Source organism: Oryctolagus cuniculus, chromosome 19 (assembly GCF_051225735.1).
Source record: "Oryctolagus cuniculus isolate XC-2025 breed Fujian yellow rabbit chromosome 19, ASM5122573v1, whole genome shotgun sequence".
In the NCBI taxonomy this organism is placed as follows: Eukaryota; Metazoa; Chordata; class Mammalia; order Lagomorpha; family Leporidae; genus Oryctolagus; species Oryctolagus cuniculus.
This window is the reverse complement of record NC_142885.1, coordinates 43669276-43687136: the sequence shown is the minus strand read 5'-3', so window position 1 is coordinate 43687136 and position 17861 is coordinate 43669276. Positions and strand designations below refer to the sequence as shown.

At 58.5% G+C, this 17861-nt stretch overlaps 1 protein-coding gene and 1 long non-coding RNA gene across 4 annotated transcripts; one reads left to right on the top strand and one right to left on the bottom strand.

Annotated features, from left to right (window-relative positions):
• Positions 1–609: 609 nt before the first annotated feature.
• Positions 610–5475, bottom strand: CORO1A (coronin 1A). 3 transcript variants are annotated; one of them, XM_051847592.3, is made up of 11 exons: positions 5355–5475; positions 3804–4034; positions 2709–2831; positions 2490–2619; positions 2225–2409; positions 2000–2119; positions 1704–1808; positions 1482–1627; positions 1335–1392; positions 1043–1246; positions 610–831 (listed from the first exon to the last, which is right to left on the bottom strand). In XM_051847592.3, exons 2-11 carry the CDS (start codon positions 3999–4001, stop codon positions 727–729), a joined length of 1374 nt encoding a protein of 457 aa, XP_051703552.1. In that variant the 5' UTR covers positions 4002–4034; positions 5355–5475; the 3' UTR covers positions 610–726. The 3 variants fall into 3 exon arrangements, with proteins under 3 accessions (XP_051703552.1, XP_051703553.1, XP_089177322.1); XM_051847593.3 differs by having other exon boundaries at positions 3804–4002; XM_089321196.1 differs by lacking the exon at positions 5355–5475 and adding an exon at positions 4834–4994.
• A 46-nt stretch (positions 5476–5521) lies between these two features.
• LOC149120520 (uncharacterized) lies at positions 5522–6494 on the top strand. Its single transcript, XR_016225898.1, has 2 exons — positions 5522–5646; positions 6182–6494. It is a non-coding gene; the product is annotated as an uncharacterized LOC149120520 (long non-coding RNA).
• Positions 6495–17861: the final 11367 nt, after the last annotated feature.

Sequence of the window (17861 nt, the reverse complement as noted above, 5' to 3'; positions counted from 1 at the left end):
GGCGCCGTTTCAAGTCCCGGCTGCTCCACCTCCGAGCCAGCTCCCTGCTGATGCACCTGGGAAAGTAGCGGAAGATGGCCCAAGTGCTTGCACCCCTGCCACCCACATGGGAGACCCGGATGATGTTCTTGGCTTCGGTCTGGCCTAGCCCTGGCCATTGTGGCCATTTGGGGAGTGAACCAGCGGATGGAAGATATCTGTCTCTTTCTCCTTCTATTTCTACCTTCAAAATAAATAAATCTTAAAAAAAAAAAAAAAAAGACACAGGCCAGTGCTGTGGTGCAGCAGGTAAAGCCTCTGCCTGTGGCATCGGAACCCACTGCCAAGTCCCCGTCCCAGAGGCCAGGCCTGGGCGGGACCCCGCTGCACCCAGGACCTGCCCTTCAACAAGCCCCCGTGTGCTTCCCCACAAGCCGCCGTGTGGCTGTGGCATGCACAAGGGTTTCATTCACTGCAAGAGGCGGATTTGGGAGTCGATTTCGGGTTTTTGAGCCCCCCCAAGCTGGGGCCTGTCATGGCTCCAAACCCGCCAGCCCACATAGGCGTCGGGGCCAAGGGTCTCATCAGAGGGGAAGTTCAGCGGCAGGGCCGTCAGCGGAATCTGAACCGTACCAGAAAATAAAGCCATTTTATTATTTTTTTTTCTCATCCACTGCAGAGTGGGCAGCGGGGGTGGGGTGGGGGTGGGGCGTGAGCGCCTGGCCCCGGCTGACGGCCCCGTGGGCTCTACTTGGCCTGGACTGTGTCTTCCAGCCTGTCCACGCGCTTCTGTAGCTCCTGCACCACCGTCTGCAGCTTCCTCAGCTCCTCCTCCAGCCGGGATATCACGTCCTGGGGGCCCCAGCACCGCAGTCAGGCCCGGCGCCTCCCTGGGCTCCCGCCCCCCCCCCCGCCGGTGCTCGCTGGGCCCTTTTGTCCAGCCGGGAGCTGCAGGCCTGTATGCCCGGAACCCTCACCCGTGCGTGGCCCCCAATGATCCCCGACCCGGGGTCCTCCCCCTGGGCCTCTGGCCCTGCCCCGCCCAGCCCCATCTGCCGCTCACAGAGCTGGTCTCCGACGTGGCCTTCCTGCGCGAGACACTCAGGCCCCGGTTGACACACAGCTCCCGGCTCTTTGGGGGCACGTAGCCATCCTTGAGAGAGATGAGGAGGGGCCCGGCATCCCGACCCGCCAGCCACTCCTCAGCGGTGAGGGCGGGGTCGGGCCCCGCCGTGGGTGGGTACAGGTCCTCCTGGAACAGGTCCGACTGCGGGCGAGATCAAGGCTTGGTTAAGACAGGGCTCAGGCGGCAGCTCCCCGCGGGGGGCAGCCTGAGGGAGGGCGTGCAGCCTCACCTTCCTAGGCACCGTCATGGCAATGGGCTCACACTTGCGCTCGTGCAGCTTGTAGAACCTGTGGAGGCAGGAGGGTGAGCCATGCACACAGCCTGGGCGGGCGGGCGGGCGGGGCCGTGGGGCTCAGCAGGGCCTGGGGGCAGTCACCTGGCGATCTCACACTTGTTCACCTCCAGGCCCCGCTTGGGCATGTAGCCCATGCCGCGCTGGGACTCCTTGGAGCTGAACATGGAGAGGTAGTGCAGGAACGGGGCCTCAGACGTGATCTCGAAGTAGCGGATAGAGCTGTCACCCTGCGGGGGGGCGGGGCAGGGTCAGCACCAGCTCCTCCTACCCGCCGCCCTGTCCCCGCCCCTGGCAGGGGGCCACCTTGCCACAGAGGTAGACGATGTTGGTGTCGGGGTCAAAGAAGGGCAGCAGGACGCCGCTGCTGGTGTCCAGTTCCTGCAGGGACAGCGGCTCCTCCAGGTGCTTCTGCAGATGGGGAGGTGTGGGTGAATGGTCACACGCACGCACACGCACACACACAGCCGCCGCCGCCGGCCCAGCTGCCAGAAACCCCCACCTGAGGACCCTGACCATCCAGCCACGGCACGCGGCAGGGCAGGGACCTAACTTCCAGCCTCAGGCCCCGGGGCCCCTCTGCTCCCCAGCTCAGCACGCACCGTGTCCCACAGCGCCACCTGCCGCTCGCTCATGCGGCTGAAGCCTGTGGTCAGGATCTTGCCGTCAGACACGAACACGGCGTGCACGGGCCGGGTGCCTTCGTGGGGCCGGTCCTTCTCCTAGGGGCAAGGGAGGAGGTTGGGGCTGCAGCCGGGAGCTCGGTGCACGGCGGGAAGGAGGGGTAAAGGCCTCGGGGGCGGGGGCCGGCCTTCCCAGCCGCTCACCACCACGACAGTGCCTTTGCGGGGCTCGATGATGCGCAGGCGCTTGTCGCGGCACGAGGTGCAGATGAGGGCGCCGTCGCGGCTCCAGTCGACGCTGTAGACGGTGTCCGGGTGCACATCCGAGCCCAGCGTCAGCACGGCCGCCCCCGTGCCCACATCCCACACCAGGATCACGTTGTCACAACCTGCGTGATCCCTGAGTGTCAGACGCCTGAGGCCCCGCCCTCAGGCACGCGGGGACGCTCCCCCGCCCCCCCCCACGCACCTGCGCTGAGCAGCACGTTCTGAGCCGTGGGGTGCCAGGCCACGATGCCCACACGCTTGGTGTGGCCCTCCAGGGTGACCACGGGCTCCCGCAGGGGCAGCGTCAGGCCCCCATCAGGGATCTCCCACACCTGCCGAGAAGGGGCCGGTGAGTCCTCGGGGCTCCGAATATCGGATCCCACCCTGCAGCCCCCTCGGGCGCGTACCCAGCGGCGCTCACCATGACGGTGCAGTCCTCAGAGCCGCTGGCGATGACGTTGTCATTATGTGGGCACCAGGCGATGTCCAGCACAGGGGCAGTGTGGCCGCAGACCGTGGGCGCGTTCTTGTCCACACGTCCAGTCTACAGGGCGGGCGGGGCCTTGGACAGGTGCCTTTGCCCTGGAAGCCCCGCCCCGCCCCTCCACCCCTCAGAGAAGCCCAGCAGGGGTCTGTGGTGCCTGCCCTCTCCCCCCCACAGTGGGCCCAGCTCGTTGCCCCCTTCCCAGGGGCTCCTGGGCAAACTCCAGGAAGGCTGGACACACGCGGCACAGCCCGGGACAGCCTGGCCCAGCTCTGCCCATCTCCCTGTCTTGTCTGTGCCCTGAGGGTCCCCACCCCCACCCCAGCTTCCCTGTGGGAGGCTTGCATGAACACTCCCAGCCGGGGCCCTGAACCCCAGTAGGGCTGGGGCTTGCCGGGGAAGGGGTGGCAATTTGGGGGGGGGGGGCTGCAGGGGTGGGAACTGGCAAAGGGAAAGAGGCCCCAGGCTGGAGCAGAGGTTGGGAAATGGCCTCTTCCGGGGCCTGCTGCCTCAGCAGGGCTTCCTGTGGGGGGAGCCGTGCGGGGCGCGGGCCCAGCTCACCCCGACAACCACTTCCTCTCCTCTTGGCTGCCATCGGCCCTTTTAAGGTAACAATTTAGGGCCCCCCTCCCTTCCTGTCTTGCCCTCCAAAGAGCACAGGACTGTGCCGGGGGGTGGGGGGTGGCAGTCAACACAACAAGGCCACGGGCCGCTGGCAACAGCTGAGCTGGGGGTAGAGCTGGCTCAGCCCTGAGAACACTGCTGGGCCCCCCCGGCCCCCAGCCCACCCTCCCTGAGCTTCCAAGGGGAGAAAGAGCCCCCCAGGCTGAGTGAGGCCTGGGAGCCCCGGCGCTGGGCCCGCAGCCCTCCCTGCACTGTCCTGTCCCCGCCCCAGGAGCTCCTCTGGCCCAGCTCAGCTCCACAGGGGGCACCACCACAGCCTGGGAAGGCTTGGTGACAGTCACCTCGTCCAACCCACAGAGGCGCCCCGAGGTAGGGGAGCCACGGTCCCAGGCCCCCCAGGGGGCTCACCTTGCAGAGGGGCAGCACCAGGAAGGCCCCGCCCCCGCTGGCCTCACAGATCAGGGCCAGGAACTTGGGGTTGACGGCACAGAAGCCACTGTCCCAGGTGGTCTGGGAGACACGCACGTCCTCATAGCACTGGTCGGCCTTGGCCGGCTGTCCAAACACGTGGCGGAACTTGCTGGAGCGGACCACCTGCCGGCTCATTCTGCGGGCACAGGGGCCGAGAGCCTGTCTCCCCTGGGGATACCCAGTCTGGATTTTAGGGTCCCAGCATCACCCCCCATGTGGGCCTTCCCCCGCCCCTCCTCGCTCCTGCCTGACCAGCGAGCCACCTGCTGCTCCCACCACAGCCACTCAAACCACCCTCTCCATCCTGCACCCGCAGCCTCAGCAGGGCTGGGGGTGGCAGCCCCCAGGGCTCCCCCAGTTTGCTGACTGACGGAAAGCTGTGGGGCCTTCCTCCGGAATGGCTCCGGTGTGGGGGCATTGGCCCAGGCCATGGGGTGGGGGTGAGGGGGTCTCTCTCACTGCAGCATCAGAGCCCACGGCCCTCACGCCCACACGCCTGTGGGGCAGGGGCAGGGCTGGCCTGCCACCACCCAGCTGGACACTCGGGAAGTGGAGCGTGGGCCTGCCCAGGAGGGAACGCGGCAGCATGATGGCTTCCCCCGTAGGTCTCTGGGCGCCAGAATCAGGCGATGGCTTGGGTCCCAGTATCTCCTCCCCACACCTCCTCTTCCCGCCTCCGCTCAGAAAAAAAGCAGGTGCCCATGAGTGCCATATGCACCCCCATCGGAACTGCACACAGGGAGGGAGAGGCGGACGCCACTTCCCTGAGGTCCAGCGAGGGGGGCAGGGGGGCAAGCGAAGCCCTGGGCAGATCCTGGTGCCCAGGGCTCCCTCGTGTGCCACCTTGCAAGGGCACGTGCCCACCTCCCTAGCCATGCCCATACTAGCCTGCTTGGGGTCTGGCCTCTTCCTGCTTCCGGCTCGAACCCCCCCTGCCCCCCAGGCACCCCCAAAGAAGCCTGTGGACCTGCTTGGCCAGAAAGGAGGTGAGGCGCTTGTGTGATGGGGACCCAGCCTGTAGGACAGGTGGGCAGCCGGGGTCTGGGGAGAGGGAGCCCCACATCAGAGGTGGGGGACAGGAAACCATCAACCCACCCTGCCTCCTCCCCCACCGCAGGTACCAGGCCCGGAAACCACGGAAAGGGGAACTTGGTCTTGTCTTGTTTTGCTCGCAACCCCTTCCTGTCGTCAGGCTCAGGGCAGCTGCTCGGCTCACCCCACCCTGCCCCCCACCCCCACCCGCAGAGACTCGGGCGCCGCATCTGCCCGGACCCCCGCTCCTGCTGCGCCCCCCCCCACCTCCATGCTGGCCGCGGAGCTCCCTCACCCGCACCTGCCCAGAGCGCCCAGGGCCCCGTCCCCCCGCAGGGCCAGGCCGCCTGACAGCCCGCGGCGCCCACGCTCTCGCCTGCCCCACAGGTGGCCCGGGGCAGTGACTCTGGGTCCCCGCGGCCAGCCCGGCCCGCTCCCCCCGGAGCCCGGCCTTACCTGCTGCGAGAGGTGAGCGGACCCCCGGACGGAGGAGGGAGAGGAAGAAGAGGAGGAGGAGGAGGAAGGAGCCGCAGGAGCCGAGGCTGGCGGCGGAGGATGCTCTTGTCAGACAATGAATGAGAAGCAGCCGTGCGCCGCCTCCTCGGGTGGCAGCGCCCCTTTGGGCGGAGCTCGCGGAGGGGCCGGCCCTGCCCTGCTCCGCGGCCGCCGCGCGCTCCGCCCTGCCTGCGGGCACCCGGCCGGGCGCCGGCGGCTGCCGGGTCGCCGGGACCGAACCCGCACGGCGCAGGTGCGCACACGCCCCGCGCCGCCTTCCCCGCTCCGGCCCACCCCGGCCCTGGCCCCGACGAGGGCCGCCCTTCGAGAGCCGCGCGCGCCCCGCAGCCCGGCTGTGGCCCCGACGGGACGGAGCGGAGCGCGGACAGCCTGGCGCGGCCCCGGGCCCTGGGTCCTTGGCGCAGCTCCTATACGGACGAACGGGCTGGGGCGGGGGGTCTCGTGTCTTCCCGCGGAGCATCCCTGCCCCCTCACCCCCGCTCCGCAGAAACACTGGGCGTGGCGGGAGCTACCCGGGCAGGGGGGTGGGGGATTCTGCTGGAAGGGGTCATCCGCGGGCCCCTGGAGCGCTGGCAGCCGGCTAGAAGCAGAGGCAGCAGCTCCAGGCCAAACTCCCGCGGGGAGAGTTCATTCCTGTCATTGGATTTAGTGGGGCTTCCTGGCGGCGGCAACCCAGAGAGGGTTCTACTCCAGAGACTCCAGGCCAGCGCACCTGCTGAGTGACCTGGGCAGGTCCCTTGACCTCTCTGTTTCTCCCTCCCTAACAGGAGCCCCTGCCTCATAGGGTTATGGGGATGGTTACCAAAAATGACCCGAGCAAAGCTTTAAGCATGACTTCTGAAGACAAGTGTCAGCTTTATGGTGACCTCCAAAGGCTAAGCCAGCGCCCAGGCCCGGGGCCTCATAAGGCCAGAGCCCGCGGAGTGAGGAAGTTCCGGAGCTGCGAGGGGCTGGCGGAAGTCCCACCTCCCCCGCTGACTGGCTGTGTGATCTTGGGCAAGAGGCCAGCCCTCTCTGAATCTCGGTTTCCTCATCTGTCAATGGGGGATAAATAAGATTTGTTCCTGCTCCCTGCAAAAAGTTGCGAGGTTCCATGGAGGCAGTGGATGTGGATGGGTTCAACAGATGATGCCATTGTTTAAAAAAGGGGGGGTGTGGGGAGGCTGGTGCTGCGGTGTAGTGGGTGAAGCCGCTGTCGGCAGTACAGACATCCCACATGGGCGCCGGTTCGAGTCCCAGCTGCTCCACTTCCAATCCAGCTCTCTGCTATGGCCTGGGAAAGCAGAAGAAGATGGCCCAAGTGCTTGGGCCCCTGCACCCACGTGGGAGACCTGGAAAAAGCTCCTGGCTCCTGGCTTTGGATTGCCAGAGCTCCAGCCACTGTGGCCATTTGGGGAGTGAACTAGTGGATAAGACCTTTCTCTCCATCTCTCCCTCTCTCTATCTGTAACTATGCCTTTCAAGTAAGTAAGTAAGTAAATAAATAAATCTTAAGAAATAAATAAGAAAGGCGGAGTTAGAGAGGAAGTGGAGCAGCCAGGACTTGAACCGGTGCACATATGAGATGCCGGCATTGCAGGGGGAGAGGGGCTTTACCCATTACGCCAAAGCACTGACCCCATAAATAAATCTTTAAAAAAAAAAAAAAGATGTTGGATTGGCCTGCTACTGAGCCACAGTGGGCCAGAAAGGGCCAGGATGGAGCAGGGTCAGTGAGGTTCAGTCTCCACCTGAGGGAACAGGAATGATGGCTGGGGGAGAGGTGTTAGGCACCAGGGTTAAGATACCACTTGGGACACCTGCATCCCCTATCAGGGGGCCTGGGCCTGGGTTTGAGTCCTGGCCCTGCCCCTGACCCCAGCTTCCTGCTCATGCACACCTTGGGAGGAGTGATGGCTCAACTACTGGAGTCCTGGCCACCACGTGGGAGATCCGGGTGGAGTTCCCAGCCCCTGGCTCTTGTGGGCATTTGGGGAATGAGCCAGCAGATGGGAACACTGGGAATACACTCTTTCTCTCCCTGCCTCTCAAAGAATAGAATAGAATAGAATAGCTAAGGGCCAGCGCTGTGGCGTAGTGAGTAGAGCCACCACCTGCAGTGCCGGCATCCCATATGGACACTGGTTCGAGTCCTGGCTGCTCCACTTCTGATCCAGCTCTCTGCTGTGGCCTGGGAAAGCAGTGGAAGATGGCCCAAGTCCTTGGGTCCCTGCACCCATGTGGGAGACCCGGAAAAGGCTCCTGGCTCCTGGCTTCAGTTTGGCGCAGCTCTGGCAGTTGCAGCCAATTGGAAAGTGAACCAATGGGTGGAAGACCTCTCTCTCTCTCTCTCTCTCTCTCTCTCTCTCTCTCTCCCCCTCTGCCCCTCTGCCTCTTCTTCTCTCTCTATGTAACTCTGACTTTCAAATAAATAAATAAATACATAAATCTTTATATATATATATATATATATATATATATATATATATATATATATATGAAAGAGGTGGGCCGGCGTGGAGCTGCTGCCCGGGGCAGATGTGAGGCCAGAGCAGGGAAGCCGTGCGAAGCAGGTGTCCACAGACGGGGAGGTGCCGGGCTCCCTGTGCCTCCCGTGAGCTGGCCTTCCTGCTGCTGCTCCGGCATCGCACAGTCACCTCCCTGACCACTGGGCCTGGAAGGCGGCTGGGAGGCCAGCGCGGCGCCCACAGTGGCTGTCTCAGCACCAGGTGGGATAAGCCAGTCAGAACAGGCTCACACAGATGCCCACGCAGGGAAGATACGTGCACACTATTTTTAATAATCCGCATCTTCCATCAACTCTTTTGAACAACATCATGCATTCTTTTCTCGCTTTAAGGCAGTGAGTCTGAGCTGGACTTCTGGCACTTGCCACTGGAAAAGTTCTCAGTAGGGGTGGCCGCTGGGGTGCAGCCGGTTCTGGGACACCTGCATCCCATAGAGGGCTTGGGGGTTAGGTCTCACCTCTGCTTCCCACCCAGCTTCCTGCGAAGGCACCTGGGAGGCAGTGGCTGGTAGCCTAAGGGCTTGGGTTCCTGCCAGCCACATGGAAGACCCGGATGGAGTTTGGACTCCTTGCTTTGTCCTGTCCCCACCCTGGAGGGAGACCAGACCACAGGTCCTTCCAAGGAGTCAGATCCTCAGGCTAAGCTGGCCAGACATGTTGGGGTGAAGTCCTCGCTGTGCCCATTACCCACAGCGCTAGCCCCGTTCATTTCCTTTGAAAAATCAACTTTATTTACATACAGTCAAACACTTCTTGGGGATGGTGTTGGTGGCACAGCGGTTTAAGCTGTTTGACGGGGAAGGGCTGGTGCTATGACATCAGCATCCTGTATGGGTGCCGGTTCCAGTCCCAGCTGCTCCACTTCCACCCAGCTCTCTGCTGTGGCCTGGGGAAGCAGTGGAAGATGGTTCAAGTCCTTGGGCCCCTGCACCTGCGTGGGAGACCCGGAAGAAGCTCCTGGCTCCTGGCTTCGGATCGGCTCAACTCCAGCCGTTGCGGCCAATTGGGGAGTGAACCAGCGGATGGAAGACCTCTCTCTCTCTCTCTTTCTCTCTCTCTCTCTCTCTCTCTCTCTGCCTCTCCTTCTCTCTGTAACTTTGAGTTTCAAATAAATAAATAAATCTTAAAAAAAAAAAAAAGGAGTCCCATGGTGCTCACTCTACACGATTGGTTCTAATTGACATCACGGATGGGAAACACAGGCCGCAGAGCCCAGAACCGCCGCATGTGCTTGCTGTGCTAGGACACCCACGACCCACACTGCAGCACCTGGCTTCATTCAACCCCCCAGCTCCAGCTCCTCACTCCAGCTTCCTGCTAAGGCGGACCCTGGAGGCAGCAGGTGATGGCTTACGTGCCTGAGCCCCTGACAACAACATGGGAGACCTGGATGGAGTAGCCAGCCCTTGGCTTTGGCCCGGTCCACCCCTGGCTGGTGTGGGCATTTAGGGAGTAAACCAGCAGATAGGAGCTCTTTTTCTCTTCTGTCTAGTGATCTCTCAAATAAATGAATAAATACATTTTTTAAAAGATTTATTTTATTTATTTATTTGAAAGGCAGAGTTACACAGAGAGAGAGGAGAGGCAGAGAGGTCTTCCATCTGCTGGTTCACTCCCCAATTGGCCAAAATGGCTAGAGCTGTGCCAATTCGAAGCCAGGAGCCAGGAGCCTCTTCTTGGTCTCCCATGCAGGTGCAGGGGCCCAATGATTTGGGTCATCTTCTACTGCTTTCCCAGGCCACAGCAGAGAGCTGGATTGGAAGTGGAGCAGCCAGGACTCGAACAGGCGCCCATATGGGATGCCAGCTCTGCAGGCAGCAGCTTTACCCACTATGCCACAGCGCCGGCCCCACCAATCCATCTTAACATCACCAAAAATAGGGTAAGCAGACATGGCATGTGGTGACACCACTGCGTGCAGTATCACCTCTGTGTTCTTGCCAAAACAATGACGGCAAACACCTTGAACTTCACGAAGCCACCAGAGCTGTGAGTTCACAGGAACTGAGAGAGAGAGTGGGTTAAACAACGCCTCGATAAATTCCCTAAGCCTAGAATGTGGGGAAAGTGACCTGGCTTCCAAAGATAAATGGTACGAAGAGAGAAGGGGGCGAAATCAATTTTGAAAGTGGTAAGAGGGGGTGGTGCTGTGGCGCAGCGGGTTAACAACACCCTGGCCTGAAGGGCCGGCATCCCATATGGGCGCCTATTCGAGTCCCGGCTGTTCCTCTTCCAGTCCAGCCCTCTGCTGTGGCCTGGGAATGCAGTAGAAGATGGCCCAAGTGCTTGGGCCCCTACCCGCGTGGGAGACCTGGAAGAAGCTTCTGGCTTCTGGCTTCAGATCGGCCCAGCTCCGGCCATTGCGGCCAATTGGGGAGTGAACCAGCGGACGGAGGACCTCTCTTTCTCTCTCTCTCTGTGTAACTCTGACTTTCAACTAAATAAATAAATCTTTAAAAAAAAAAAAAAAGTGGTAAGAGGAGGGACCAGCACCGCGGCTCACTTGGCTAATATGGCCATATGGGCGCCGGGTTCTAGTCCCAGCTGCTCCTCTTCCAGTCCAGCTCTCTGCTGTGGCCTGGGAGTGCAGTGGAGGACGGCCCAAGTGCTTGGGCCCTGCACCCCATGGGAGACCAGGAGGAAGCACCTGTGTCCTGGCTTCAGGTCGGCACAGAACTGGCCGTAGTGCCATTTGGGGGGTGAACCAACGGAAGGAAGACCTTTCTCTCTGTCTCTCTCTCTCTCTGTCTAACTCTACATGTCAAATAAATTTTTAAAAAATTTAAAAGAAGCTGGCGCCGTGGCTCGCTAGACTAATCCTCCACCTTGCGGCGCCGGCACACCAGGTTCTAGTCCTGGTCGGGGCGCCGGATTCTGTCCTGGTTGCCCCTCTTCCAGGCCAGCTCTCTGCTGTGGCCCGGGAAGGCAATGGAGGATGGCCCAAGTGCTTGGGCCCTGCACCCCATGGGAGACCAGGATAAGTACCTGGCTCCTGCCATCGGATCAGCGCGGTGCGCCGGCTGCAGCGCACCGGCCGCAGCGGCCATTGGAGGGTGAACCAACGGCAAAGGAAGACCTTTCTCTCTGTCTCTCTCTCTCTCTCACTGTCCACTCTGCCTGTCAAAAATAAAAAAAAAATTAAAAGAAAGTGGTAAGAGGGACTGGTGTTGTGGCGTAGCAGGTAAAGCCACTGCCTGGAGTGCCGGCATCCCATATTGGTATTGGTTTGAGTCCCAGCTGTTCCATTTCCCATCCAGCTCTCTGCTGTGCCCTGGGAAAGCAGTGGAAGATGTCCCAAGTGCTTGGGCCCCTGCACCCACATGTGAGACCCAGAAGAAGCTCCTGGCTCCTGGCTTTGGATCAGCCCAGCTCCTCTTGTTTCGGCCAACTGGGGAGTGAACCAGCAGATAGAAGTTCTCTCTCTCTCTCTCTCTCTCTCTCTGCCTCTCTGTAACTCTGCCTTTCAAATAAATAAATAAATAAATCTTTTTAAAAAGAAAGGTAGGAAGGCAGAGAGACAGAGCAAGCACTCATCCTGTGGTTCACCCCCAGCCGGGGAGGGGCCAGGCTGAAGCCCAGAGCCCAGGACCTGATTGAGGCTTCCACGGAGGTGGCAGGGATCCAAGAACTTGAACAGTCCCCTGCTGCCCCCGGGAGTACACGTTAGCGGGACGCTGGATTGGAAGCGGAGCAGGGACTCGAGCCCAGGCCAAGCAGCACCTTAACCATGGCACCAAATCCCCACCCCAAAAAGGCAGTTTTAAATTCAGATTCTTCAGCCCTTTGGGCATTCTCTCTGGTTGAAAAGCCCCCAAGAGCATTTCAGGCATGGAAAGCCAAGACACTGTGGCAAAAAAAAAAAAAAAAAAATCCTACATGAAAGACCTCGGTGGGTGAGACCCCAGTAGAAAGAAGGGGCCATCAAAGAAGGCCGTACTTTTCTCTGAAGGGAGGAGAGCGCTTCCACTTTGCTTATGATCCTGTCTAATACTGATGGAGTTTGTGAACTCAAGAGGCTTCCGCAGCCTTGGCAGCTCATGACAAGAGCCTCGGGTGATCACTGACGTCATACATAAAAGTGTTAATTGTTAAATTAACAACAGGAGTCACTGTGCACTAACTCCCCATGCAGGACCTCTGTCCTCAAAGAGTTGTATTATAATTATGTCTAAGTGCTCGCCAAAGATGTGTTATTCTTGGGTGTGTTTTTAAAGTTAATTAAGTTTCTAAAAAAGAAGAAGTGAAATTAACTTCAGGATGCGATGACTTGGAACAGCCCTCGTCTGGACTGTTGAGGAACAGTTTTGGTTTTTCTTTTCTTTCTTTCTTTCTTTTTTCTTTTTTTTTTTTTTTAACTGTGCAACATTGTTGAATTCTTTACTTGGTGTAGAGTTGGTTTCCGTGTAGGAAGTTAATCGAAAATGAATGGAGAATGGGACTGGGAATGGGAGAGGGAGGAGGAAGAGGGGTGGAGAGTGAGTGGGAGGGCAGGTATGGTGGGAAGAATCACTGTGTTCCTAAAGGTGTACTTGTGGGGCCGGCGCTGTGGCATATCAGGTAAAGCCACTGCCTGCAGCGCCAGCATCCCATATGGGTGACAGTTCGAGTCCTGGCTGCTCTACTTCCAATCCAGCTCTCTGCTATGGCCTTGGAAAGCAGTAGAAGATGGCCCAAGTGCTTGGGCCCCTGCACCTGTGTGGGAGACCCAGAAGAAGCTCCTGTCTCTTGGCTTCAGATCGGCGCAGCTCCAGCCAGTGTGACCATTTGGGGAGTGAACCAGCGGACAGAAGACCTCTCTCTCTCTGCCTCTCCTCTCTCTCTGTGTAACTCTTTCAGATAAATGAATAAATCTTAAAAAAAAAAAAAGTTGTATTTATGAAATGCATGAAGTCTGTATTCCTTAAATAAAAGGTTTCTTTGGGGGGGGGGGGATAGATTCAAAAAATAAAATAAATCAGGTGAGATTCTTAAAGAGTCCCGGATGCTCCGAGCAGCGCTATGTACCGGGTGCTGAACCCAGGGCCTTCGCAAACCTTCTGTGATTTGCATCGTGGAAAACCCTAAGAGCCCTAGGCCATCTTCCAGTCTCCCTGTCACAGATGAAGACATCAAGGCTCGGAGGCGAAAGGTGACAGATCCCAGGTCCCACTGACTGAGAGCCACACCCGAGGCCACCTGCCCAGGCGCACCGCGCAGACAGACGCACCTGAAGCCAAGGTGCGTGCAGACCGGAGAGCAGCGACGTCAGTGGGTGAGCCCGGACGAAGCAGGCGGCCCCGCCGCAGCTGGCCGTGGAAAGCTCTCGGAGGGCCGCGTACACGGAGTCTTGGGGCGCGCATCGGGCGCAGTGGGTTGAGCCACGATTTGGGACACCCGCACGCTACCCTGCAGTGCCGGGTGGAGTTCTGTCTCCTCCGCTTCCGATCCAGCTCCCTGCTGATGTGTCTGGGAAGGCAGGGGAGGATGGCCCAGCCACGCGCCCGCCCCTGCGCCTGCGCCTGCGCCCCCGCCCCGCCACGCGGAGGGAGGACCGAAGCCACTGTTCTGCTCGGGGCTGCTACTGGGGAGTCACCAACCACCCCAAAACGCTGAGAGAGAGAGAGAAAGAGAGAGAGAGAGAGAGAGCCAGCACACCAAGAGAGAGGAAGCGAAAGCTGCCGGGCCTCTGGGAGACCGGCCCACGGCTGTCACGGCAGAGCCCACAGCGCGTCGTGCTGGTCACGCACCCACGCGCCAGCCCACAGCGCGGAGCTCCTGCAAGGGGCGGGCAGGGCTCCTCAATCTACCGCTGAGGAGGAGGAGGAGGAGGAGGAGGAGGAGGAGGAGGAGGCGGCAGGGTGGGGGAGGGGTGGCAGGGCGTGGCGGGTAAGGGAGGGGTGGGCGCAGGGGAGGGGCCTCGGTGGGAGGCGCTGTGGCTGCACCTGCCCTTGGCTGCCCGCTGCAATGCCACACCTGGTTTTCCAAGACAAGTGGGAGGCAGAGATTTTTGTGTGAACCCCGCAGATCCTGCAATATCGGCGACTAATTCAAACATTTCTAAAAATGTTGGGTGAGCAAAGCTAAATCTGTCTGTGGGTTGGATGTGGTTTTTCTGGCCAGCATTTTTTTCTTTCTTTCTTTCTTTAACTCTGGTCTTTGTCCTTGGCCGGGGCCTAAAGTCTTACTCTTTGTTTGCTACCAAAGGTTTATTTGTAAACTGTAAAGCTACTGAGACTCAGGTCCACGGGCGGGCGTTGGGGTGCAGCAGCGGGTGGAGCCGCCTCCTGCGAAGCCGGCATCGCACATGGGCGCCCGTTCAAGTCCCGGCTGCTGATCCAGCTCCCTGCTAAAGGAGGGGAGGCATTTAGGACTTGAACCCAGGGCTTGGATTCGGGATGCTGGAGTCGCAGCTTGACCCTCTCACCGAACACTGGCCCTTTGCTGTCTTTCTGCCTCTCTAATAAATACCTTTTAAAAAATAACAATAGTACTAAGAGGTCAAGATTTTCGGCCGTGTGAAGCCTTCCTGTCCCGCGCCTTCCACCAACACAGGCTGCGGCTGTCCTGGCGTCCTCTCTCCCTTGCAATGGGGGCCCCGGTGGGTCCTTGTGTCCAGACAATCAGTGCACCGCATGGAGTCGGTTCCGCGTTCAGCTTCCCCCGCAGGCATCCCATAAACACAAATGCTGTCCTGTTCCCAGCACTGCTAAGCAACCACCAACTCACGCACGCGCGGCCGGCGCCGCTCCTCTCCTGGCCACTCATCCCCCTGCGGTTACCCTGGCGATCCCTGCACGCCACCTCCTCCTCCTCCTCCTCTCACAGTCATTAGTTTAAAGAAGAACTCTGGATCCGAAAAGCTGCTGCTAGCACAACTGGGAGAACCATCTGCTGTGGTTGACAAAAGCCTGAAAATAAACACAACACAGCCAGGACACTAGTGAGAAAAATCCCCGATGACATCGTCTGAATACCTCGATCCAGCCTGTCCTGAAGCCTGATCTACCCAGGACATTTGCATTCTGACAATCAATACATTTATTTGTTGCCTATAAGTTGGATCTTCCTAGTACTTGGTGAGTCCTCTCATCACCATCACAGAGGCAAATAGTTCCTGTTACAGAGTGCAAAGAAATTTCAGATTTGGGAAGGGAAGACAAGCACAGTTTTTTTTTTATTATTATTAAGATTTATTTATTTGAAAGGCAAAGTTACAGAGAGGCAGAGGCAGAGAGAGAGAGGTCTTCATCCACAGGTTCACTCCCCAAATGGCCAATGGAGCTGGGCCAATCCAAAGCCAGGAGCCAGGAGCCAGGAGCTTCTTCCAGGCCTCCCATGCACATGCAGGAGCCCAAGGACTTGGGCCATCTTCTACTGCTTTTCCAGGCCACAGCAGAGAGCTGGATCAGAAGTGGAGCAGCTGGGACTCGAACCCATATGGGATTCCCACCAGCCCTGAGATTTTGCAAGCAACCTGTATGTAGCTATTCTGCAGCCACAGGATGTGGCCATCTTGCTACAGCAGCTTTTGTGTTACCCCACCCCCCACCCTGCGGCTTCCCCAGCTTGGATACCTTCCAGCCACTCCTGATACATTTAAACTCCTCCTGTAAGCTCTGCTCACTTACAGCCCCATGGGATTGCCCGGTTGTCAAAGATGGGAAATACTTCTCTTTACCATCTTTGTTTTGCATTTGTCCCATTTTTCTGTTTCTACCAGCAGCGTTGGAGGAATCTGATGTCTTCACATCCATACAAACACTTGCTATTATCTACCACTTATTATTATTTTTTAAATACAGTACACTTTATTTTTAAGATTTATTTTATTTATTTGAAAGAGTTACAGAGAGAAGTAGAGACAGAGAGAGAGAGAGAGGTCTTCTATCTGCTGGTTCACTCCCTACATGACTGCAATGGCCAGAGCTGCGCTGATCCGAAGCCAGGAGCCAGGAGCTTCTTCCGGGTCTCCCACGCAGGTGCAGGGGCCCAAGCACTTGGGCCATCTTCTACTGCTTTCCCAGGCCATAGCAGAGAGCTGGATCAGAAGTGGAGTCTGGAACTGGCGCCCATATGGGATGCAGGCACTGCAGGCCGGGGGTTTAACCCACTGCACCACAGCGCCAGCCCTGTTATTATCTTTTGAGAAGCAGAAAGTCACACAGAACCATCTTTTTTTTTTTTTTTTTTTTGACAGGCAGAGTGGACAGTGAGAGAGAGAGACAGAGAGAGAAAGGTCTTCCTTTTTGCCGTTGGTTCACCCTCCAATGGCCGCCGCTGCAGCCGGCGCACCGCGCTGATCCTGGCAGGAGCCAGGAGCCAGGTGCTTTTCCTGGTCTCCCATGGGGTGCAGGGCCCAAGCACCTGGGCCATCCTCCACTGCACTCCCTGGCCATAGCAGAGAGCTGGCCTGGAAGAGGGGCAACCGGGACAGAATCCGGCGCCCCGACCGGGACTAGAACCCGGTGTGCCGGCGCCGCAAGGTGGAGGATTAGCCTATTGAGCCACGGCGCCGGCTAGAACCATCTTTTAATGACTGGTTCACTCCCCCAAGTGCCCACAACAGCCGGGGCTGGGCCAGGCGGAAGCCCAGAGCCGGGAACTCCATCCAGGTTTCCCACGCGGGTGGCAGGGACCCAAGTACTTGAGCCATCTCTGCTGCCACCCAGGGTGCACCAGCAGGAAGCTGGTGTCAGGAACAGGTTAGGACGTGAAACGCAGGCACTCCATGAGGGACCTGGAGTTTACCTGGCACCTGACTGCTGTGTCTGCCCCCAACACTTGGATTACTCCTACTAGGGGAGGGTAAATGCTGTCTAATCGTGTTTTTCGTTACCATTTCTCTAGTGATGAAACATGTTTAGTATCTTCTCATGGGCTTAGTGCCTATTGGTATATTTTAAGGAGAGAAATATCTATTGAGGTCCTTCGCTTATTTTTTTAATGATTTGTTTGAAGACAGAGTTACAGAGAAAGGCAGAGAGAGAGAGAGGTCTTCCATCCGCTGGTTCACTCCCCAAATGACCACAACGGCCAGAGCTGAGTTGATCCAAAGCCAGGAACCAGGAGCTTATTCCAGTTCTCCCACGCGGGTGCAGGGGCTCAAGGACTTGGGCCATCTTCTACTGCTATCCCAGGCCACAACAGAGAGCTGGATCCAAAGAGGAGCAGCCAGAACTCAAACTGACACCCATATGGGAAGCTGGCACTGCAGGTGGTGGCTTTACCTGCCAAGCCACAGCACCGGCCCTCCTCATTTTTTTTTTTAAGATTTTTTTTATTTAAAAGTCAGAGTTACAGACAGGAGAGAGGGAGAAACAGAGAGGTCTTCCAATTGCTGGTTCATACGGCCAATGGCCACAATGGCTGGAGATGGACCTGTCCAAAGCCAGGATCCAGGAGCTTCTCCTGAGTCACAGCAGGTGTGGGTGCAGGGGCCCAAGCATTTGGACCATCATCAGCTGCTTTCCCAGGCACATTAGCAGGGAGCTGAACTGGAAGTGGAGCAACCGGGACTCGAATCGGCACCCATATCGGATATTGGAGCCCCAGGAGGCAGCTTTACCTGTCATGCAATAGTGCCGGACCCCCTTTGCTCATTTTTTTTTAATTATGTATTATTTATTTGAAAGGCAGAGTTACAGACAGAGAGGGATAGATAGATAGATGATTGATAGATAGATAGATGATAGATGGATAGATAGATAGATCGATTGATCTTCCATCTGTTGGTTCATTCCCCAAATGGCTGCAACAGCCAGGGCTGGGCCAGGCTGAAGCCAAGAGCCTGAAACTCCACCTGCTAATGCCCCTGGGAAAGCAGCGGAGGATGGCCTATGTGCTCGGGCCCCTGCACCCATGTGGGAGACCTGGATGGAGCTCAAGGCTCTTGGATTTGGCCTGGCCCAGCCCTCACCATTGCAGCCATTTGGGGGAGTGAACCAGCAAGTGGTAGATCTCCC